Consider the following 24,983-nt stretch of genomic DNA (forward strand, 5'->3'; position numbering starts at 1 on the left):
TGGGACAGCACACACATCACCCACTCCCACTGGGACAGCACACACATCACCCACTCCCACTGGGACAGCACACACATCTCCCACTGCCACTGTCCACTGGAACAGCACACACATCACCCACTGTCCACTGGGACAGCACACACATCTCCCACTCCGACTGTCCACTGGGACAGCACACACATCACCCACTCCCACTCCCAACTGGGACAGCACACACATCACCCACTCCCACTGCCACTGGGACAGCACACACATCTCCCACTCCCACTGCCACTGGGACAGCACACACATCTCCCACTCCCAACTGGGACAGCACACACATCTCCCACTCCCACTGGGACAGCACACACATCACTCACTTCCACTGCCCACTGGGACAGCACACACATCACCCACTCCCACTGGGACAGCACACACATCTCCCACTGCCACTGTCCACTGGGACAGCACACACATCTCCCACTCCCACTGACCACTGGGACAGCACACACATCTCCCACTCCGACTGTCCACTGGGACAGCACACACATCACCCACTCCCACTGCCCACTGGGACAGCACACACATCTCCCACTCCCACTGCCCACTGGGACAGCACACACATCTCCCACTCCCACTGTCCACTGGGACAGCACACACATCTCCCACTCCCACTGGGACAGCACACACATCACTCACTTCCACTGCCCACTGGGACAGCACACACATCACCCACTCCCACTGGGACAGCACACACATCTCCCACTGCCACTGTCCACTGGGACAGCACACACATCTCCCACTCCCACTGACCACTGGGACAGCACACACATCTCCCACTCCGACTGTCCACTGGGACAGCACACACATCACCCACTCCCACTGCCCACTGGGACAGCACACACATCTCCCACTCCCACTGCCCACTGGGACAGCACACACATCTCCCACTGCCACTGTCCACTGGGACAGCACACACATCACCCACTCCCACTGCCCACTGGGACAGCACACACATCTCCCACTCCCACTGCCCACTGGGACAGCACACACATCTCCCACTCCCACTGCCCACTGGGACAGCACACACATCTCCCACTCCCACTGTCCACTGGGACAGCACACACATCACCCACTCCCACTCCCAACTGGGACAGCACACACATCACCCACTCCCACTGCCCACTGGGACAGCACACACATCACCCACTCCCACTGCCCACTGGGACAGCACATCACCCACTCCCACTGCCCACTGGGACAGCACACACATCTCCCACTCCCACTGCCCACTGGGACAGCACACACATCACCCACTCCCACTGCCCACTGGGACAGCACACACATCTCCCACTCCCACTGCCCACTGGGACAGCACACACATCACCCACTCCCACTGGGACAGCACACACATCACTCACTCCCACTGCCCACTGGGACAGCACACACATCACCCACTCCCACTGGGACAGCACACACATCTCGCACTGCCACTGTCCACTGGGACAGCACACATATCACCCACTGCCCACTGGGACAGCACACACATCATCCACTCCCACTGGGACAGCACACACATCACCCACTCCCACTGCCCACTGGGACAGCACACACATTACCCACTCCCACTGGGACAGCACACACATCACCCACTCCCACTGGGACAGCACACACATCACCCACTCCCACTGCCCACTGGGACAGCACACACATCTCCCACTCCCACTGTCCACTGGAACAGCACACACATCACCCACTGTCCACTGGGACAGCACACACATCACCCACTCCCACTGCCCACTGGGACAGCACACACATTACCCACTCCCACTGGGACAGCACACACATCACCCACTCCCACTGGGACAGCACACACATCTCCCACTCCCACTGTCCACTGGAACAGCACACACATCACCCACTGTCCACTGGGACAGCACACACATCTCCCACTTCCACTGCCCACTGGGACAGCACACACATTACCCACTCCCACTGGGACAGCACACACATCACCCACTCCCACTGCCCACTGGGACAGCACACACATCTCCCACTCCCACTGTCCACTGGAACAGCACACACATCACCCACTGTCCACTGGGACAGCACACACATCACCCACTCCGACTGCCCACTTGGACAGCACACACATCTCCCACTCCCACTGTCCACTGGGACAACACACACATCTCCTACTCCCACTGCCCACTGGGACAGCACATCACCCACTCCCACTGCCCACTGGGACAGCACACACATCTCCCACTCCCACTGCCCACTGGGACAGCACATCACCCACTCCCACTGCTCACTGGGACAGCACACACATCTCCCACTCCCACTGTCCACTGGGACAGCACACACATCTCCCACTCCCACTGTCCACTGGGACAGCACACACATCACCCACTCCCACTGCCCACTGGGACAGCACACACATCTCCCACTGCCCACTGGGACAGCACACACATCTCCCACTCCCACTTCCCACTGAGACAGCACATCACCCACTCCCACTCCCACTGCCCACTGGGACAGCACACACATCACCCACTCCGACTGCCCACTTGGACAGCACACACATCTCCCACTCCCACTGCCCACTGGGGCAGCACACACATCATCCACTCCCACTGGGACAGCACACACATCACCCACTCCCACTGCCCACTGGGACAGCACACACATCACCCACTCCCACTGGGACAGCACACACATCACCCACTCCCACTGCCCACTGGGACAGCACACACATCTCCCACTCCCACTGGGACAGCACACACATCTCCCACTCCCACTGCCCACTAGGACAGCACACACATCTCTCACTCTCACTCCCACTGCCCACTGGGACAGCACACACATCATCCACTCCCACTGGGACAGCACACACATCACCCACTCCCACTGCCCACTGGGACAGCACACACATCATCCACTACCACTGCCCACTGGGACAGCACACACATCTCCCACTCCCACTGTCCACTGCCCACTGGGACAGCACATCACCCACTCCCACTGCCCACTGGGACAGCACACACATCTCCCACTCCCACTTGAAGTTCGATGGGACTGAGTATTTACAGTAAATTGCACCATTATATCTCTTCTCTGACCTGTGTTACATCAATACTAATGTACTATTATTCACAGACCTGTATCGTATTCCTGATGTATGCAAATTGCACTGCTGTATAAAAGCATTTCCTACACCAATTAGTTTCTCAAGCTACAGTATGTAATTTGCCCTGGATAAGGGCACCCGCTGAGCTAATGCATGGTGGCAGCAACAGTGGTGGACGTACTGTATGACCACTCTAGACAGGCTGTAGAGTGTGATGTGGTAAAAACCACGTTCAAAACCTGGTCATCGAGGGAACACGGGAGACCGTATGCAGGGTGGTGAAACAGCACCTTCTGAGATGCAGCAGAATTGTGTGTGTTCGCACGCAGGCCTCATCAGAGCACTGAAGAAGCCTGGCTCTCAAGGACAGGGCTCTTAACGAGAAGCACCCACCCTCCAGGCTGCGCCGCCCCTCTTCAAACAGCTCGCTATGGGGCATGGAGATCCGTGTCGGTACAACTAGAGGTGCACACCGCAGCTCTCACGTGTTTCCACTTGGGCAACGGGCTAAAGGTCTCCCTCCGATATCAAGCTGTTGCGTGATCCAGTCAATGACCTAGCCCACCCACCTCCAATAAAAACAGGCACAGCCTCAGATTGGAGCTTGATTGCGATACGGTTTGCTGATCAGGGTTCAGGTAGAGCTCTGTGTTAAAGCCCGGCAGTCCGAGGAAAAGGTGAGGGAGCAATGAGCTGCTCCAGTGCCACTGGAAATGACCTGGGTTACTGCACTTCCTAAGAAAAAAGCCATGGCCATATACGAGCTATCAGGAGCTATGCATATCAAACAGTCTACAAAACACTCTGCAGTGCGAGCTTGCACAGCATGAGCTACAGCGCAGTTTTAGCAAGAGGAAGGATTCTTTAACCTGCAGCACATAGGCCATGTTGTACAGAGATAAGAGATTCCGGGTGAGATTCACAATGCGCTGTCTCTTTAATCTCCTGTAAAGCTTCAGAACACAACACACTGAATGGAGATAAATGCACAAGATTACCAAGGAGACTGCTTGTCACAGGATGTGCCAGTGTTCCCCTGTAAATATCTGCTCTCTGTTCCACAAACATGATTCTGAAAAAAGGCATCCTTCTTGCAACAATGTTATTCATGCTCGAATCTCATTGCAGAATGTCAAGACATGTTAACCAAACTTGAAGGGAGGTGACAGTTCATGCTTGCAACGCACACTTGAGAAAATGTGACCCACTGAGTCCCAATGTGTAAGAGTGTAAGAACATAAGAAAGGTTACAAACATTTGCCAAACATCAGCTTGTTTTGCTTCTGCTAGCTAAGTGATTTGAGGATTGCATCTACAGGTTTGTTTGGTGAATGGCAGGGCAGCAACAGCCTGCTTAGCTGACAGGTCCAGATTCCCACAACTCTTTGCGTGATAACCTGCCTCCTGTTCTGGGTCACAAACACACTTCCTCTCACACTCTGTCTCCACTGCCACTGGCTTCGCTACCTGATTTTCACCGGCTCGACCCAGAAACTGCAACAACTACACCAGCAACTCTGGAGGGACAAACGGACACATTCAGAACAAAACTAACTGACAAAGAGGACCTTCTAAATGCAAATGCAACCAAAAAGCTAAATAACCTACACTTTGCAACACTGAATGAAACTGAGACCACTTCCTTCCAAGACAGAGATGATTCACGTTTTATCCATTTTGTTTCAGATTTGGAACATCAGTGCTAAAAAATGCTGTTTAGAACTGTGTCCAGCTACTGCTCTCCATTTCTTAAAGCCTACCTTTCAGTGTCTAATATTAATGTCACACAACTTCCTAACTAAAATAAAAAACAAAGATGCATTCCGTGAAGGAATGCGTTAAAACTTTTATACACTGACATAAACATTTTGGGAACTTGTAGATTATTAGAAGAAAAAAAATCTTCACAGCTTTTTCCACAAATGCAGACCCTGAATTACTGTTTTTTCTGACATTTAGAAACCTAAATGACGGCTCTCAAATTAATGAACAATGGTTTGAACACACACTGCATCTTTAAAATACAGCTGTTGTGAAATATTGCATTTATTTTCACTTTGCTCTGTATTTTGTTACTTCAAGGATAAAAGTGTCAGCTTTATAAAATTTGTGTTGAATTATATGAAGAGAGAGCCACAGGATCATTACAGACATACAGTACTGTATTTAACAGAGAATTCAAAAGCTCAGGTTTTAAAAGGTTGAATTAATAATAGTTAGGTTCAATTATTTCTGTTAACTAAAAAACACATAGTAGTGATGCACAGAAAAAAAGTATTATATTGAGCAGTCAATAAAGTTACATGTATATGTGTATATGGTGATATGTATAAAATATAAAGTATATTTAACAGACATCACTTATTTTTATTTAGCAAGCACTTCAGAAAGTAAAGCCAATATTTTACTGAAGCTTATAACTTAACATGAAATAAAAACTGAAGCAACTTCCAGCCCACTTTCAGTACCCTTTCAGAACCTTTGCCATGGTTGGAAAAGCGCTTCATTATTTTGTTAAAGTTGAGCTATTGAACGCAAGCCCAGCAGCAGAAATCGGGATTTAGTTTCAGCTTGTGTCCTTGGGTTTGTATTTCACTGTTGGTCCTGATGAAGTCCACTGGGTTGCCAGTCAATACTTCTGAGCATTTATAAAATACTTGAATTAAGTCCCCCCAGTAGACTCTGTTCTGAATTTCACCAGTCAGTATAGAACATTCCCTCAAGTCTGGGGGGATACCTGGAGGTACTTTACCTCGTCCTGGCAGAGGAGAATAATATTTGATTTATAAAAGGTAGCCATGAAATCTGCCTTCAAGGTACTTGGTTTAACATTCTGCAAAGATTTTACACATCTCCTTTAGATGAACATACTTTGTGAAACATGAACGTACTTGTAAAAAAACCTTTTCCCTTACTCCCTTTCTCAGGTATAAAGTAAGGTGACCATTGGAAGAGACCTACAACACAAATCTTGCAAAACCGGTGTCACCAAGAACCTAATTTGAAAAATTCTCTGACGAGGAAGTGCAGGATCCTTAACAATGGAGAGAGGGAAAAGGCGGCTCAATAAGAGATGAGCAAGATGTCAGCAAGATCGACAATCCTTAAGCACTCTTGTGAATAATCGCCGTGCACATGGAGAAAGATTCTGCTCATTAGCAGGTTCAGAGTGAAACGTCAGGACTTTCTGCTCTCACGATGCTGCGCATCACATCTGGCTGGGGTGGGTTTTATAGCTGAAGGAAGTTGTCCATCTGTGGAAGACTAGCACGATGCCACAAAGGCGCTTTTCATGTGGCTACTTTCAAGAGCGCTGCTGTGTCTGAAACATTTCCATTTGCCTCCTTCAGATTCTCCAGATCAAAGGCTTGCTCCGGGGAATGACCAGAAGCTACTAAATCCCTAACAAACACCGATTCTGCTCCTTACATCATAGCATTAGCATGTGCCATCCACATGGCTGGCACAGAACAAAACGTGCAGTGTTGTCCGCCCTGCTATTGTTTGAAGCTGGTTCAAAAGCAGGCCTGTGCTCTTTCAGTGTGCAACGTGGAATCTACTCATTAAACTTCACAGGAGAAAAGAAGGAAAATTCAAAAGCATGACACTTTTTTTTAAATTCTCCCCTCAAAGGTTATCTGCTTTGCCTTTTGCAGCTGTCAACCTTTTTGAACCCTGTGATAATTAAATAGATGTCTCTGATTAATTGAAAAAAAAAAGATGGGAGTTTCTACTGGAAGTGTGCGATATAAAATGTCTTTTGAGTTTTGTGTCTAACTCGCTCAGATGGGATTTAACTTTAATTCAGAAACACGAAAAAAATAAAAATCCTATTTAACTTAACGAGTAAAACCCCAGGATGATTTGTGCCAACACTGATTCCCTCTGAAAGGAATGTTTTTGTAGGATATTTAAGCAGCTGGCATATACCCTGAACTGGAACCAAGAAACATACCAATCAAAAAAGATTGGAAGATTATTTTAAATAAGAACTGCAATCAACCCACAGCTATTAGAAGATTATCCTTGTGAGAGGCATGTTTAAAAATACGAGGATCTTTAAATAACTGTGAGCTATTTTGTTTTTCTTCTCAAAGGTTTGGCACTGCCAATTAGGTTTCTCTTCGTTTGTTAATCAGCTCAGCTCAGCAGCAAGGGCTCCATACCATCTTAGAGACAAGGAATGAGGACTGTGAACCCTCTCCTCCCAACAACTCTTGTGTCAGGACATGCATCATTTGGCACAGTGTCCTACAGGAGAATAATGCAAGGTCATAGGTGAGGCACAAGTCCCAGAGACTAGTGTATCGTAGGGACGCCAGGGCCAGCTCACGGCCCACCCAATCCCAGGGCACATTTACTGCCTGTCCTGCTCATCAGCACTGTGACTGAGAAGTTTCTGAATCACAAAACAGCAAATAGCAGCAAATATGAAGTGGATAGGAATATGGAAAGAAATGTAATTTCTGCAAAAGATGTTATCTAACTGGTATTTTGTTGCAAAAGATTGGTAGAGATACACCAATTGGTTGGTAGCACAGATCGGTAGAGATCACGCTCCTGCCATATGTAGACGGATATCTAATAAGTCACATGTCTAGTTGTCTAGAGGTCCTATGTGAAAACAAACTGAAAGCCCACCGTAGGAATCAATAAGACCTTTCCCCAAATCGCCCTCATCTGCAGCACAGCTTACAAAAAAGGGTGCCACAACAGTATGTGACAGCAACGCAGGGTAGAAAGGGGGTAGCTCATGGAGCACTTATCAGGACATGAGATTCACCAAACACTCGAAGGCAGCTGTGCAGACGTGTCCTTCCTTTAAAAAAAACATTTGCATGCTAAAAACGTAACTAAAAACAGCTTCTGACAGATTGCATTCATTTTGTTTAAACCCTATAAATACCTCCGTTACAGGATTCACTCTCATCTCTGCCCAAAGGCAGCTTCTGCTACTTAAATCCAAGACTGGAGCCACTTACTGACTCATGGACAAAATAAGCTGGAGATGTGTGCACTTTTGATGGTTTCTCACTAGGAAGGTTTTTAGTAATGTATAAAAGGAGAACACTTTGAAATTCTATGTGGTCAATGAGGTTAACTTTATCGTACTGCGGAGCTAATGCAAAAGAAACAAAACTAATTTCAAAATCATGCATCCGTTAATCTTCCTCATGTCCCCCCATGTACTGTACCTTCAGAACACTTCTATTGTCGAAGCTAGCTGGCAAGGTGTTATTTTTTCCACCAAGTTGATCCTCTTATTGTTTTCCCTCAGTGTCCATGAGTTACGATCCCATTCTCCAATTTTCCATTCCAATCGGTGGGAAATTAGTTCCAAATGTTTGGCAGGGAGTCAATGCTGGAAAACCTATGGAGCAGAGCTGCTCCTCAAGCTTTTGATCTTAATTCTCTTCTTTCTTTTATAAAAAAGAATACCCTTATAAAAATAACCTAAAGGTTTCAATGAAAATGTATCCTACTCTGTAGAATTGGAACATTTACAGAAACCTACCATATAAGTCATCTATAGATTATTTCCATAATGGTTCCTTTAACGAGATCAAGTTTGACCAAAAAAAAGCATCTGTCCTATTTACATTTCTGGGAGAAAAAGAAATAGCTCTGCCAAAAGCTCTTCTTAAAACATCCTTAACGTTTTTACTGCAGACAGGCAACCTGACCACCTCAATAATAAATAACCCCACATTTTCTTCTCTTAATGTTATCTATTACCTCATCATAGCCTAATGGGGGCCTTTCTATCTGAAAGACATGAACTAAATACAAGCGTGAAAAGTCTGGTACTTCATGAACAAACAGTACTGCATCACACCAGCTTTTTCAGGGCACATGTTTTCATAGCTTTCCTTCCCTAGATAAATACAGACTGTATCCAGTCTTCAGCCAGGACCCAGGGCTGTGTGCAATACAAGATTTGTTTTCCAGATCTGAAATGGAATTGTGCTCTTAAAAAAAAAACTGTTGTAAAATTGAGTTTTAATCAAAACCATTGGGGAAAAAAACACATCACCGAGACATAACTCGTCGAAATCCTGATCTTTTTTGGGACGCCTGGGCTGTACCCCATTTCACATGGATCTGGGTGCTCTGCGTGCCCAGTCCTGGTATATTGGATGTATATCTGCATGTAAACATGTTAGAACACCTATTGAGCTTTGTGAACAAAAGGTATCAATTAACTACAGCAACAACTTCATCTTGATTCATCAGATTCTGGAATCTGATCTTGCATGAAACTCATTGCGAAACTTTACCACTTCTCGGAAGTGCATCTGGGGCCATTTATCTTCTCTGAAAAAGAGGTTCTGCCTGGTCGGCTCCGGCCCACATACAGAAGCACGATGGGCCTTAGTGTTTAAACCCCGAGTCATGATTCTGCGTGCACTGCGTAGCTGGACAGCTCGTCATTTCAAAGCAAACCATACATAATAATAATTAATAATAATTCTTTACACTTATATAGCGCTTTTCTGGACACTCCACTCAAAGAGCTTTACAGGTAATGGGGATCCCCTCCACCACCCCCAGTCTGCAGCCAAACCTGGATGATGCGAATGTAGCCAGAGTGGGCCAGTACACTCACCACACATCAGCTCTCAGTGGGGAGTGATGAAGCCAGGTCAGTGATGGGGATTATTAGGAGGCCATGATTGGTAAAGGCCAGGGGGAAATTTGGCCAGGCCAGAATTTGACCCCTACTCTTTTAGAGAAATGCCCTGGGATTTTTAATGACCACAGGGAGTCAGGACATCGGTCGACCATCTCATCTGAAGGACGGCCTCTTTTTACAGTATAGTGTCCCCATCACTATACTGGGGCATTAGAACCCACACAGATCGCAGGGTGAGCGCCCTCTGCTGGCCCCACTAACACCTCTTCCAGCAGCATCCTTAGCTTTCCCAGGAGTCTCCCATCCAGGTACTGACCAGGCTCACACCTGCTGAGCTTCAGTGGGCTGCCAGTTGTGAGTTGCAGGGTGATATGCCTGTATATCACTACGTTTCTGTGGATAGACACTCCCTTCCTCATGAGTTTTGAAATGAGAGTGTGCTCATTAAAACAATCAGGAGACTGAATCTGCACTGTCCATCACTGAGAGACGTCTAAAGGATTTTTAGAATCCCTTAACATGATGCAGCACGATGCCATTGTTCTAGGCAAAACTTAATTAATCGTGTGACCTTAATCAGTGAGGCCATTTAAGTACCTCAGAGACAATTAATTAAGGAATTTTCAATGAGGGTATCAGGGATCTCCGAATCCTCAAAGATCATAGAGGTTGGAAACTCTAGAATTAGGTGAATGAACAAAAGCCCTGCAATGGTGCCACTGGAAAGTGGCAGGGTTGCCTGCCCAGTATTATTTACCTTTAGCATCATGGGTGCCTTTGCCTTTAACCAAGTAGTACTGAGCATTGACTGAGATGTGCTCAGCAGCTCAGAGTCCCACCTTTAAAACCGAGGAGCACTTCAGGGAAACTCAAGGGGTAAGGTGCTCTGGGTAGCCCTGCACTGATCTTCTCCCATGGGCCTGGACTGGGAGGTGGGGAGTCAGGGAAAACCAGTTCCTGCAGCGAAGGGCCGGCCACTCACCCAGGGGCAGGAAGGCTAGGGAGTTGCCCGCCATGGAGAGCTCGTTGAGGCTGTGCAGCTGGCAGAGCTGGCGAGGGAAGCAGCGCAGGCTGTTGCGGTCGGCAGTCAGGCACTGCAGGGACAAGCACTGGTGCAGCCTCTCCGGCAGGGCGCTCAGGCAGTTCATGGACACGTCCAGAGTCTCCAGGTCCCTCAGGTCCCCAATCTCTGCCAAGGAGACGAAAACTCTAATGCTATACACGGCCGACAGCCCCCGGGATTGTATGAAGAGCGTCTAAAAGATCCCACGTTCCTTCAGCAGCACAGCTGTGCGAGCGAAGTGTGCGTAGGGCTTGTTCGCGGTTTTTCAGCTCCAGAGTTGAGATATGAATGCGCTTACTTTCAAGGTGCTAAATCAGACTCAGTGAAGCAGCGGGGTCTCATCAGAGCTGCTGTTTGTCTGGTGTCACTTGCAGCTGGTGCACTGACACCCACTACAGGCGCCTCCATCGCACCAGGAGATGTGAAGAACAGGAGCTGCTCTAGCAGCTCTTGAGTGACAGCAGACAGACAGCAGTCCTGCACCGAACGAAAGAACACCAACCCTGACTCTGTGTACAAGAGCATGGGAAACATGGAGACGTACAGTGCTGCAGTTCTGGCAGCCCAGCTACTCTATGTTCTCAATTTGTGCCCTGGCATGTGTTAGTTTCATACCAGGTTCACTCCAAAGGGAATTAAAGGTTCTTGTGGATTTACAAGAAGAGTGTGAGTGTAAAGCTCCACACAGGAGAGCACTTGAAAGGCCTGGAGAGGAACAGAAAAAGGAGGATTTCACAGAGTTTCCACTGTCAGTTCTGTAGAGAAGACAAGCGGCCATTTTTTATAACAGTAACTTCAGCTTTTAACCTCATCAAAGTATATTTGTAATAGGTTTATTCCATGCTGAAAAGAGAAGAAAGAAAACATAACGTTTCGGCCGTGGAGCCTTCTTCAGGTGTGAGAAAGACAGGGCAGTAAGCAAAGGTAATGTAGTGCAGGAGAACAAAAGCTGGGAGAGAGGGGGGCAGGAGGCGGGAGCAGGGGAGAGACAGAGTGGCCAATCAGGTGGTGTGAAGAGAGGTGTGAAATGAAACCTACAATGAGTAGACAGAATTTAGAAGAAAATGAGTCTGTTGTTGAGAGAAAGGTAAAGATGTGATCCTAGCTGCAGGATAATTTTAGTTTCTGTAGTCTTTCTGATGAGGGGGTTAGGAAAACCATCTTTGAGAACACAGACGGAGAGATTAATGTGATCATGGCCGTCAGAGGCGAAATGAGAAACAATAGGCCTGGAGAAATCTTTAATCTTCACAACCCTAACATGTTCTCTGAAGCGGTCTCCGAGTCTCCTTCCTGTTTCCCCAATGTAGATGGCTGGGCATTTACTGCAAGAGATACAGTAAATAAGGTTGCTGGAGGTACAAGATGCCATCTGAGTGATCCGGAATTGTCCTGAGGGGCCTCGAATGAGTGTGGTGTTAGATGTGTACTTGCAGGTGATACAGCGAGCTCTGTTGCAAGGGAAAGTGCCTGGTGTGGATGGTTGCTGAGGGCGGTCAAGATAGCTGTGAACAAGAAGGTTACGCAGATTAGGTGGTCGGCGATATGAGATGATGGGGTGATCAGAAAAGAGGGCCCCAGTGGAGGGATCATCCTGTAGGATGGAAAAGTTGTGGTTCATGGTCCTGGGGATAGAAAATGTGTTGGGGTGGTAGAGAAGCACCAAAGGTATCATGGTAAAGGCACAGTAAAGCACAGTGAAATCACAATCCATGCATTGTGAGACACAGGGAGAAAGACAATCCATCGCAAAGCAAATGAAGGACTTGTGACAAAAGCAAGGTAACTGAAAACATACCTTGCAGACTAGACAATGGATTATCTTTCATATGGCACTATTTTTTAGAAGAGAGAGGGCTGAATATGTTGAAATTTCACATTAAAATTTAAGAAAACCATATAACTTTCTGAATTTTTGTTGAGATTCAACCTCAAGATAATGATATTTTTAAATAAAAAGGAAATGTAACTGATATCTAAGCTCATGCACTCTCCTTCAGACGATATACTGTAAAAGGATTTGATTTGATTATTTTGTTTAAACAGATTCGGTTCAGTATTAAATTGAGGAACATGTTGTGCAAAATGCTGAAAAAATAAAATTAGGTGGCATTTCTCATTCATTTCTAATAACGTTGTTTTTGACCAGACAAAGGAGAGAAAATTAAAACGGCATTTTCATAGGGTTTACAAAATATGTGTTTTTGTATCAGCACTTCTGAACAAATTGATCAAACATTTTTAACAAAAATCCAGTGCTGTGGATGGGGTTGACTCAGGACCAGAACGTGGTGACTAAAGGAATGCCTTACTGAGCCACAGCCTCTTTAACTGGTTCACCATTCAGTTTCTCCTTTCTCTTCCTCTGCTACTCTCCAGTCCTCCTCAGCTCTCCGCTAGCCACAGGCCACCCACACTCGCTGGGGTGAGATCTGTCAGCTGATCTATCAGGCACAAAAATTAACTCATTTTCACATGCGAGAGGACAATACGAGAAACACTGTTGCAGGTTCTCAAAGTTAATGCTTCAATTTTGAAATTAATGGCAGATTCAACATCATCTGAAAAAAACATAGGAAAGTCTTGGAACAAGTAACAGCGCCTTAGGGCAACCGTGTTGTGAAAGGCGCTATATAAAAATAAATCGAATTGAAATTTATTGATGAAAAGAGAAGAAAGAAAACACAACGTTTCAGCCATGGAGCCTTCTTCAGGTGTGATTACTATTACTTGTTCCTTTGTAGCCTACGCATGCTGGCGCAGCTCCCCACCTGAACTATAGCAAAGCCTTTCTGTCCACTACGTGGTTTTCATTATACTTTATAAAACAGGGTAAAAACATCTTTAAGTGGAATTTCATGCAGCAAGACTGGAGATCACCTCCACACGGTGGCTGAAACGTTGCACAGACCCCGCCGCGACGCACGCAGGAAGAGCACAGCGGCTCGCTCAGATCCTTCTTAAAATACAGTCTGGACACTGTCCTCAAGCAGGCGGCTGGTAAGCCAGCAGAGCCACAGACAACACGTCTCGGAAAACAAGCCCAAGCCCACCGCATGCAAATATTTAAACGTGTGTCTGCTATAGTTTCCTTGCCGTTTGCCTTTTTTTTAAGGAAATCGTCCCACAGGTCTTGACGCCAGGCAGCCGACGCAGGCTGTGTGCAAACGCCTGGGCTGAATGATAAATGAGGCCTCGTTCAGCTCGTCAGGTAAGGTTCAGTCAAGCGAGGAGCTCGGCGGCCCCCCAGCGGTGCAGGATGATTACCCCCGGTGAGGCAGAATAGGACAGTGGGGTTTCTTACCCGTAGAGTTTCCTGACCACAAACAGGCAAGACCGGCCCACGCGGAAAGTGTGTACCCAGGCTGCAAAGTGTGTGTGACGCGCGATGCGTGACCTGCCCAACCGCGAATCAGTCCGTGTGGAGTTCTGGGGTAAAATTATTGCCAATAGCTATGTTGAGGGGAGCATGCTTTTGTAGGCCTGTTTAAGGGAATTGTGCATGATGATAATAATAATAATAATTACTTACACTTATATAGCGCTTTTCTGGACACTCCACTCAAAGTGCTTTACAGGTAATGGGGACTCCCCTCCACCACAACCAGTGTGCAGCCCCACCTAGATGATGCGACGGCAGCCATAGTGCGCCAGAACGCTCACCACACATCAGCTATCAGCGGGGAGGAGAACAGAGTGATGAAGCCAATTCATAGAGGGGGATTATTAGGAGGCCATGATTGGTAAGGGTCACTGGGAAACTTGGCCAGGATGCCGGGGTTACACCCCTACTCTTTTCGAGAAACACCCTGGGATTTTTAATGACCACAGAGAGTCAGGACCTTGGTTTTACGTCTCATCCGAAGGACGGTGCCTGTTTACAGTGTGGTGTCCCCGTCACTATACTGGGGCATTAGGACCCACATAGACCACAGGGTGAGCGCCCCCTGCTGGCCAGATGATCAGACAGATCACATGACAGATAACATTAACGAATGAATTCGGGAACGAGATATCCCGCTCCAAAAAAAGTGGGAAAGCCGGTCTTTCCCTCAGCAGCCACAACAGGCACTGAAGGTTTCAGAGACAACTGCAGCCATGCAGCAGAAGAAACAGCAGCCAGAAGCTACTCCTTCAGCAGTGTGCGATGCTTTTTGGTTATGAAGTCATTGGAAGATACTGACGTCTGTGAAGAAAAGCACAAATGAGATTCTGTCACCTTAGTGTCGCTTGTCTTGACCCCTCAGCTCCACAGAAATGGATATAGAGTGAAAATAGTGAAATGCGATGCAAGTTCCAGAGGAAGGAAGGCTGATACAGTAAGTCCCAGCATGGGGACTGGCAGGAAGGGTTTATGTGTGATGGTATAGGCAAAGTAATTGAAGCAGTCTTCTGTTCTGCAAAACAGTTTGCCCAGCAGGGAGACGGCTCACAGCGATACTTGGCTGACTGCAAGAGCAGTCTCTCTGCTGCCCTCTGTTGCCCGACCCCAGCATTGCGTGATAACTGTCTTTCTATTACATGCTCAAATGTCCAGTTCATGAACAAACTTTCATGAAAAAGAATAGAATGACTGTGTAATTACAGACAGAAGGATATCTGTACATCACTGGCTATATCCTTCCAGAGGCTCTTGGCACTTGCTATGCATTGGGATAGAGAAGAGTAAAGATATGTGGCTCTTTTTCATTTCTGTCGCCTTGCTTTCCAACAAATCAATACTGACGTTATAAAGAGCTAAGGACACAGACATTTAAAAAACCTTCCCTTTTTCCTTTGAGTACATGCTCCTGACAGGAGTGAATTTGCAGAGAGAAGTTAACTGGAAGCCATGAGGGAGGGAGACAGTACAGGGCCTGCAGCACCAATTGCAACACCTGACCACAGGTACTGGGCACTTTTCTTTCGCTTTGCGGAAAGTCAAAGAAGAGCCAGTGCAGGAACGCCTGAGAGGAGAAAGTGAAGGTTGTCTAAAGAACAGCAGACCTGGCTGGGAAGCTGGCCCCTAGCTGCAGGGACCAGAGGAACCCGAAAACAATTCCTCATCAATCTCCTGCCCTCCGCCGAGAGCTCGTCCTGACCCACATAGCAGCCAGCGGTGTCTCTGCAGCTACCCGAAACACTTGCTTTCTTTTTTTTTCCACACCGGATGAGGCCACGGGGGCACTGTATTTGTTTCATTATTGATATTTCCCCCAGATCACAAAACCCCTGCTTACTCATACCAAGACAGCATTAGTTCCTCAAAGGTTAGTGAGCTCTTGTTTGGCATTTAACCCTCACTCTGAGGCTAGGGAGGCTGAGATTAGGAACCAGCACCCTGTTCTTGTTGTTGTTGTTCTGTTTAGTTTCCTAAGAGATAATATATCCATATCTCACAATCTAAAGCTACTCTGTTCGAAATGCATTTAAACAAAACAGCATAAACTTGGTAACACTTCGCTTTCACATGCATTATCAAAGCTTGTCTCACAGTGGTCTGGATCTCTGGGTGGTAACAAACATCAGCGCTGCATATTAGATTAACAAAGGTGATTAGCGTACAGAAATGTCATCTATCATGACAACATCGAATATTACTAAAGCGCTCAAGCACTGCAGAGGAATGCCAGGCCCGAGGCCTGCTGCAATCGGAACATTTTTTAGATCTCGAGTGCTTGAGACACAGTCTTTGCCCCCAGGTGCCTGTGCCCCAGCACCACTTTCAAAGCCAGCCGAATGCGCAGAGGGTGTCTACCACGGCTTTGACATGTGCCGTTTCCCCTACAAGCTGTGGCCTGGCTCCACATCTGCAAAGCATTCTGGTTTTACTGCAAATAAACCAAATCTGACACACAAAACGGCTGCAAGGCCAGTGCTCTGTGGGGGAGAAAAAGCAAAGCAGCAGCAAAGTAGACCTGTAAGGCACAAGTGATTGTTCTTCTGCTAATTCACTTCTCCAAATCTGCAGGACTCCGGTAAAGAAATGGGCAAGACCCTTGCTCTCCTGATCAAGTTTTAACTTGTTTATGCTAGGCAATAGCACAATAAACTGCATTCCTGCTCCCTGACTAGGTGCTGGACTGTGTTCGAAATTTGTTTGTGGTTAGCACTGAAATGACAGAAACCCACCAGAGCATGCTCTGTTCCTGTTGCAATCAGACACTGCTGGTGCAGGGAGACAACAGCCCCCCTCCCCTCCTTCTCGAGCGTGCGGTCTGCGCGCTGCTGCGCCTCTCACCCCTCCGGAGACCCCAGGGGGTGTCAAGACTCAGGCTCGTGTTCCAGGCTTACACTGCTGGTGAACTCAGACTGCAAGAGCCAAGACGCGTGGCACGGCACACTACAAACACTGCACCACAAACATTTGAAACTCTGCTTAAATGGGGCTTTGCATGAGAAACAAACATTCCAACATTTGTCACCATGCTAAGATGATTTGTCCACATCTTTTGCATACAGGATAGGACCGACAAGATAGTCACTTTCTTTCTTGTAGCATCCTCTGAACGGTAGAGATAATACTCTTTGAAAGCCTGCGCTTAATCTCATCTTTTTAACAAGGAACACCTTCAAAGTAAAAGATTCCAAAAGGAACAATGGTTGAGGGTTTAAGCAGACAATTGTCTTTCGAGTTCTTGGACCACAATTTCTGTAAGGCTCACCAGCTCTTAGCTGTCTAAGACATGGGGAGAAGAGGGAAAGCAAACAGAATCAGAATACAAAACCCAGATGCTCTGAAACCTTATACATTCACTCGACTTACTGAGTCTTAACCATTATTTAGTTGGGCCATGTTGTTTTACTTGGCATTTCCCTTAGCTAAAGCATTTAGTTTTGTTTCTTCTTCTTAAAGAAGCTATTACTAGCACAAACACCTCAATTAAAACACTGGAAAACGTTATACGCTCCACAGTTGAATAGCTCCCTTTATCTGAAGCAGCAGCTGGAAAGAAATTAGCATACATGCGACAAGACAAAACAAGATACATTTGTTTTAAGTACTAAACCATTTATGTAATTTTGCAGCTCAGAATATTACTCTGTTTCAGTGTGCTATGAATATTGGTAAGCAGACGATGAAAGCAATGTCGGCAATGCCCAAGTCAATGAGCTAAAACAGGAAGCTATAGCGTACGGATTTGAGGAGCACTTCCAAGAACACACAACGCTCATCACTGCCATTTTTTGATTTACACTGAATTCATGCTTTCCTTAACCGTCAATTGTGGCTTTGTGAGGAACAGCAAATGAGCCAGTGTGGCACTTTAGAAAGCACAATGCTGCTCTCTTTTCTTAAGAGCTCTCAGGCAGGGAAGTTTAAGTTAGGAAAGTTTCAGTACCCTGAGTTCGCTCAGAAGTACCAAGTGCACTGGAAACATTTTGATTTTGTCTTTACATTCAAGCAGTCACAGATCACCACAAATCAGCTAGGTCACTGATGGAGCTTCCCACTGTCATTCACATTTTGCGTTTCTGATTCCTGTGCCCATTTTGTATAAAGAACAACACAACGTCCGACACTTGTTTGCATGTCCAAGACAAGACAATTTTATATTTCCCAGGCACATCGACTTTCAGTTGACGAAAAGAGCTGTTGAGGAAGGCTGGAGGAAGTTTGCAAAGACAGTGCTGTTGGTGGGTCTAGCTGTGGACAGAAGTACACAGGAAGTGGGCATAGATGTGACAGAAATGAAATGCACAGTACAACACTGTGGTAGAAAATCACTTTAAAGGTGTCTTTACTTATCTTTGTCTCTAGAGAGACAGCAGAGCGAAAAAAGCAAAACTAAGTGTTTACTTCTGTTTAACATGTTCCAGAAATGGGTTATTTTTTGATGCATTACTATCAAAGATCATTAGGTTTCTAGCTATGGGATAGCAAGATAGGAAACAGCTCACTCAGACACAGAAACTGGTAAGTGTAGCATGTGTGAGGCACGTGTTGGCTCATGCACGCTGATTCAAGAAAAGCAATGAGCCTATTTGCTCAATCTGCTCATGTTTCCCAGTTAGAAGTCACAGAAAGCAAAGCAAAACAATCACACCAGGGCAGCAGAAGAAACTCTCTGAGTTGCATAATTGTATTGTAATTAAAACACTTTGCTATGTAGAACCCCCCCACAACCCCCCACAAAAAAGACACTTCCTTGGCTGAAAGCAAGTAAAATGAACATCCTTTCAACGTTGCAAAAGGTGTTAAGAATAAAACAACAAAACATTAAAAGTATGCAAAAGTATGCATACACAAAACTACCACAATTCTAGCAAACAATTTTGGCTTTCAAAATCCTATTTCAAAACAAATGTAAAGTTCACTCTTTAGATGTAAGAGCATTTATGGTTTTTTTTAGTGCACACACAGATACTGTCAGCTGAGCTCTTCAAACAGCTGTATAATAAAATCTCCAGCACAGAGCTCAAACATCTGGAGCTCATACGAACGGGGCAGAGGGCAGCAGGGTCTGCCATGGTCGCTGACAGCACACACATCGCTTGTGTCCAGCTGACATGGTGCACAAACCAACACCAATATAAATGCTGGTCACACCGAGCAGAGACAGTGGTCAATGGTGTGTTCTCAATGGCGCCACTTGTATGTGTACTGAATTTCATGCTCAGAAGTCAGCCAACCACATTTACAATCATCTTGTATTTATACACATATAATATACGTGTATACACCCATAACCCAGACAGTCACAGGGTAGAGCACTGGACTAGCACCGTGATGATCAGGTACCACTCACCACTTGCCCGGACCACATGGTGAACAATGGATAACCTCTCCTTGTCACAGAAGGCTCTTTTCAGAGCTTTAATTCTGGAATCGGAAATATTCTGATTTTGTCTGAATATGAAGGACAGGGGCAAGGCTAGAAACTGTGAGCACATTCAGCTGGAACGAACATTTGCTTGGTTATCTGATAACACTCAGAGTCACTGCACAGAGAACAGAACTGAGTACATAGACATACAGCTGCTATACATATGCGAGACCCTGAGAGACTACATTTTTACAATAAAAACTGGTTGTCAAGGAACTTAATTGATTTGTTTTTTTAAGACAAAGCATGCAAAATGACTTCACACAAAGTGTGGAATGCTTCTGATGAATGTAAGAACATAAGAAAGGTTACAAAGTCGGAGCCCATTCGATCTGCCTAACTCGTTTGATTTCTAGCAGTCTCATCAAGTGATTTCATGAAGCAAGCCAGGGGCATCAGCTTCAATAAAATCATTGTCATTTTTTTCCCCAAACAACAAAAGTATTGAAAATAGCAACTTTAACTTGTGCAACTCTTTAGATTTTCAAGTGATGTTTACCACTATCCATTTGAAATATCTTATTATATTAATTTAAGTTTGCTCTAAACTGCACTTTGCATGTGTTAGGCCTTCTGTTCTTCAGAGCTCACATGATCAAAGAAGTGACTGTGGTTAATGTCACACAAAAGCCACAGCCAAGCGGGGGCTTTCTGAAGTCACTTTATGTGCAAAAAAATACAAAACACCTGCTGCTCAGGTAGAGCAACACTGTCATGGGAAACAGAGCTATTGAGGTCATACTTTCATGAAAGTTTTCGAGATCACTTTTACACTTTTAGCCTGGTTGCTGAAAAGCCTTAAGTCCTTCACACCCTGAGCTATTAAAGTGGCAAGAGCAAGAAAGCCCATCCTGAAAAGTGGATTTGCCAATGAAAACAATGACTTTTCCCCCAGCCACAATGTTCCGGTTATCTTTCTGGGATCCTTCAAGAAACTGCTGGATTGGAAGCCTGGATCAATAAGATAATCAATAATATGGCAACCAAATCAGTAAGACAGGCTGAATGGCCTCCTCTTGGCTGTAACCTTTCATAGGTTTACGGGATTAATAATTTAATTAAACGAAACAGAGCTGGACATTGTTTCTAATTGGAAGACAGTTCATTTCGCTTGGGAACACACACACAATAAATGGTGTGCACGGTTCAGGCCCAGCATGCAATATTGTGCTGTTTTTCGAATTGCAAGGGGTTGGTGTAATGGTGGCTGCATTCTGAGTGCAATAAATAATCTAAAGACAAATCACCTGAAACTAGGACCGAAGTGGGGAAAAGGAACAGTGCTGCAGTACACTGATTTGGCGGGGGAGTGCAAGGTTAAGATCATGAAGGCCCCGTTCTGTAGCGTAGTCCACAAGGTGAAACGTGAGTGCACCCCAGTGCATGAGGGAACTTCTTGGCAGACCAGCGGTAAGAACAGAGGGCACTTACCCATTGTGCAGGAAGACTTTAAGAGTTCTCATGCATATTGGGCAGTTAAAAGAGAAAGAACGGGAAGACCTTCAAAGGAGAGTCTTGGATAGACAGCTGGAGCTTCATCTGTTTAGAAACTGCAGCAGTTTCTCACACACTGGAGATCCTGCGGCTCACAATCAAGCACCCCCCCCCCACCCCCCCATCCCCGTCCCCCACGGCTACCTTTTCAACTCGGCGGCTCGGAGAGATCAGGCGACACACACTGAGCTCCTCTTAGCGCACTGCTGGGGGAGTCTGCCCGCCGCTTCCTCTGTCTTGCAGCTTCGGCTCAGAGTCACAGTGGGCAATCGTGCCCCCGAAAGCTCCCTTCCAGCTAAAGCAGAGATCAAGGGACTCTCCTGGAGGGGCTTCATGTCCATTCCCAATGTACAGACACAAGCTGCATCACAGCTGGGCTCTCTCCAACCCTCTCCGGCCCTCTCCGGCCCTCTCCGAGCCATCTCTGGCCCTATCCGACCCTCTCTGACCCTCTCCGGGCCATCTCTGGCCCTATCAGACCCTCTCTGATCCTCCCTGAACCTTTCCGGGCCATCTATGACCCTCTTTGACTCTTTCCAGCACAACTGGCTAGAAAGAAAGAGCCTTGAAGCAGAACATTTCCCTGCAGTCCACGGCCACCCAGAGACAACGCCCACCACCTGGCCCTCACACCAGGAGAAGAACCCGCCAGCGAACTGAAATTGACTTCTGCCTTAGCTGCAGAGATAAAGAAAGTGTGAAACAGCTCTTTTCTTCTAGAACTATTTTTAATGTGAAAAGGGAGGATAAACTTACACTGGTGCAGAGAAATTCTGAAGTGATCACAGATGTATGAAGTCCACATCATGGCTGTGTGTGTGTGTGTGTGTGTGTGTGTGTGTGGTTTTTTTCCCCCTATCTCCCTGGGGTGCCTGCTACAAAAACAACACTGCTCTCCCTGGATGCCTGCCTGACATACCAAACCTGATTCGTTAGTGGATATTTTTATTCCCCGTTACTAAATTAGGAAACCAGAAAGCGAGGCAAAGGATGTTGCCAAAGGAGAAGAAGGGCCTGCTCAAGATTCATTAACTAAGGGCCTGAGCCAGACCAGCCAAGTTCTTTAAGAGCCACTCAGGCTTAAAAATAGAAGCATAGCAGGGACTAGGGCCAAACTGGGTCCCGTGCTCACTGCCAAAACCCGCGAGACAAACAAACAAATAAACAGCTTTTGTATGTACTGCCAGAGTCAATAGGAAACAGCCACCCTCAAGAGCTATAATAAGCTACCTTAGGAAGGCCAGCAAACAAGGTGCACATTGCACGAGTTTGAAAAATGTCTTTAGTACGGCTTTAAATAGACCAGTTGGTCACCTTTTGAAAAATAAATTAGTACTTTAATGTTTGATGATGTTTCTGGATTTTTTTTGGGACTGCATAGAAAATGCTGGATGGAGAAAAAGTATTCTACCGTTCCCCAGCTCACAGCCCAGTCAAGCGCCCAGACGGAGAGAAGGCGCCATATGCAGAGTCAGAAGGCGAAGAAGAGGAGGAAGAGGAGGAGGAGGAAGGGACAGCAGATGGAGGCTCCGCGTGCGAGTAACTGGTTTCGGATGAGCGCAGCACTGGAGCACAGCGTACCTGGGGGAAGGGACCTCAGCTGATTGTTTGCCAGGCGCAGGTGTCGCAGGGAGCGCAGGCGGCCGAGCTCTGGGCACAGGACCTGCAAGGCATTGTCGCTCAGGTCCAGGGACTGCAGCTTGGCCAGGCTTCCGATAGCTAGACACAAGGAACACTGACGTTACTAACAGTCAAGCGGTTGGCCATGTCCTTTTCCTTCTCTCGTGGCCCCTATATCCCATAGGATGGCTTACAACACACTCACAACTCTCTCATGTGCACCACCTCTGAAATAATCAGCATTTAATACCCCCCCAATTCATCTCCATCAACATAGACCTACAATCAAACCAAAGTTTAGTCATCATTAATCACCCCGATATTAAATACAGAACATTACACTCAAAACTCCAGATGATCTGATTCACTGTGTGAGTGTTGATCATACACACGGCCTCAGTAAACACTGCGAGATCAGTCAGTGAAAATCCTTGTCAAACAGCATCTACTCTCTCTAAGGTCCATTAACAGGGAGTAGTAAGGGCTTGCTTCTGTCTTCAAAAAAGCAACCGACTGTGAGAAAAGCTCAGACCCAGTAGGTAAGGACACTGTTATTACCAGGGACAGGACCATAAAACATGCTAGAACGTCTTAGAGCATGATATCGACCAGCTGGGATCAGGCGAAACTAAAATTGTGTGCAACACCCTGAGCATCTTCACACCATTTCAGGAACAAGATATTCTAACTTCACTGCCACTGCTAAACATCTGCAAGACAAAAGCTTCTTGGTTATTTTTTAAACTTACATATACTGTAGACCATGCATGCAAAGAGCTAAAAAACAAAATCTCAAAGCAAGGTAGCTTAAGAAGTAATATAGATAAAAATTCCCTTATCTCCCTGATAACTGGCCAATGAAGAACAGGCATGCTTACCAATCTTACTAGAATTCTACAATGGGTGTATGCAAAACTACAAATATTAGCCCAATAATAAACCCCTCTGTATCTGCAGACAAAGTGCCCTGGCTGGTTACGGCCAGATTCCGATTCTCGAGCTCTGATATTTCAGAGATCACAAATGTAACACACACTCAGAGCTTTCTACTGTCGCTGTACAATTACAACAGGAAAAGTAAACATCCGATAAACATCACACAGTCCCCCTGCTAGATCAAGGTTATCTTACATGGGTCTACCACAGGCTCGTTCTGAGATCTGCTGCCGGAGAGGCCAGCACATGGCTCAGCCAGCTTTGTGAGGTCTGAGAGCTGCAGTGTCCCGCGGGCCTCTTCTCCAGTTGTTTCCTAAATGCTGTACTCCCAACCCAAAACATTTCTATGTTACAAGTGACTTAACTTCAGTACCACAGATACCACAAGAATTTATTAAGCCTATGGGCACAAGTTACCAAAACCACACCAGTAACAGCTTCCTGATGTCCTCGGCGTTCTCCTCCAACATTGAGGAGGAAGCTGTTTCATTTTTGGATCAAAGGTCATGCTTCTCTCGCTAATGCCAAGTTATAGGCCAAGAACTGCAATAACTTTCAATGAATCATTAGCGGAAAAATTATTGATAGAAAATTAATAAAGGAAAAAGCCCACAGCAGGGCATTTCACTGAGCCAGTGCAGGTGAAGTACTGTACCAGGATCCAGTGTCCCACCTGGATCACCTGGATACCTGGATAACACCTACCTTCCAGTTATCCCCGTCTAATTGAAAGAAGAGGAAATTCCATATCTTAACCAGAATACTGTCAATCTAGGTAACCTGAATTTCCTCTGTATTTCCAAACACATTTTGAGCTACAATGTACCACCCATATCAATTTAACTTGAACTGCAATGCAAGCAGATTGTGCGATATGTAACAAACTACATAAAGAATTACCTTCTGGAATGATGACAATGTTGTTGGAACGGAGATACCTTTAAAAAAAGAAAGAAACAAAACTGAGAATTGTAAACAAATGCCAACATGAAAAATAATCTTTGATTAAATAAATAGGTGGATTCAATAGGCAAATCATTATATTTTATATATCACATGCATCGCACAGAAATAACAGATACTGTAATCTAGGAGTGGTGCATAAACATGTTGCTCAGTTGAGCTCCCCCCAAAGTCATTGTGACCCAAATCAGCATTTTATTAGCCTCTTACAGTATCTCTTGCATCTCTAGCTCTGCAACTGAAATCAAGACACCACTGCTGTGGGAGGTGAGACCAAGTTTATTAAGAGTGTACCTGTGCAACTTTGTGAAGATGAGGAACCAGTGCCAGGAATCCATAGACCGCACTACATGTTAC

At 46.1% G+C, this 24,983-nt stretch overlaps 1 protein-coding gene across 3 annotated transcripts in view; it reads right to left on the reverse strand.

Moving 5' to 3' along the window:
• The window catches only part of lrrc28 (leucine rich repeat containing 28), a 59,506-nt gene that overhangs the window by 25,746 nt on the left and 8,777 nt on the right, over positions 1 to 24,983 (reverse strand). For 2 of the 3 annotated variants that reach the window (XR_016091335.1, XM_088921382.1), the window contains exons 4-6: positions 24,564 to 24,601; positions 22,689 to 22,826; positions 10,726 to 10,932 (exon numbers count right to left, since the gene is read on the reverse strand). Coding sequence is in view for 2 of the 3 variants with exons in the window: in XM_088921382.1 (XP_088777508.1) it covers positions 10,726 to 10,932; positions 22,689 to 22,826; positions 24,564 to 24,601 (383 nt within the window). In the remaining variant the exon portion in view is untranslated. The remainder of the gene's footprint in view (positions 1 to 10,725; positions 10,933 to 22,688; positions 22,827 to 24,563; positions 24,602 to 24,983) is intronic. The other variant, XM_088921383.1, reaches the window with a different exon arrangement.

This window comes from Atractosteus spatula, chromosome 7 (genome assembly GCF_055471065.1).
Source record: "Atractosteus spatula isolate fAtrSpa1 chromosome 7, fAtrSpa1.hap1, whole genome shotgun sequence".
NCBI classification, from domain to species: Eukaryota; Metazoa; Chordata; class Actinopteri; order Semionotiformes; family Lepisosteidae; genus Atractosteus; species Atractosteus spatula.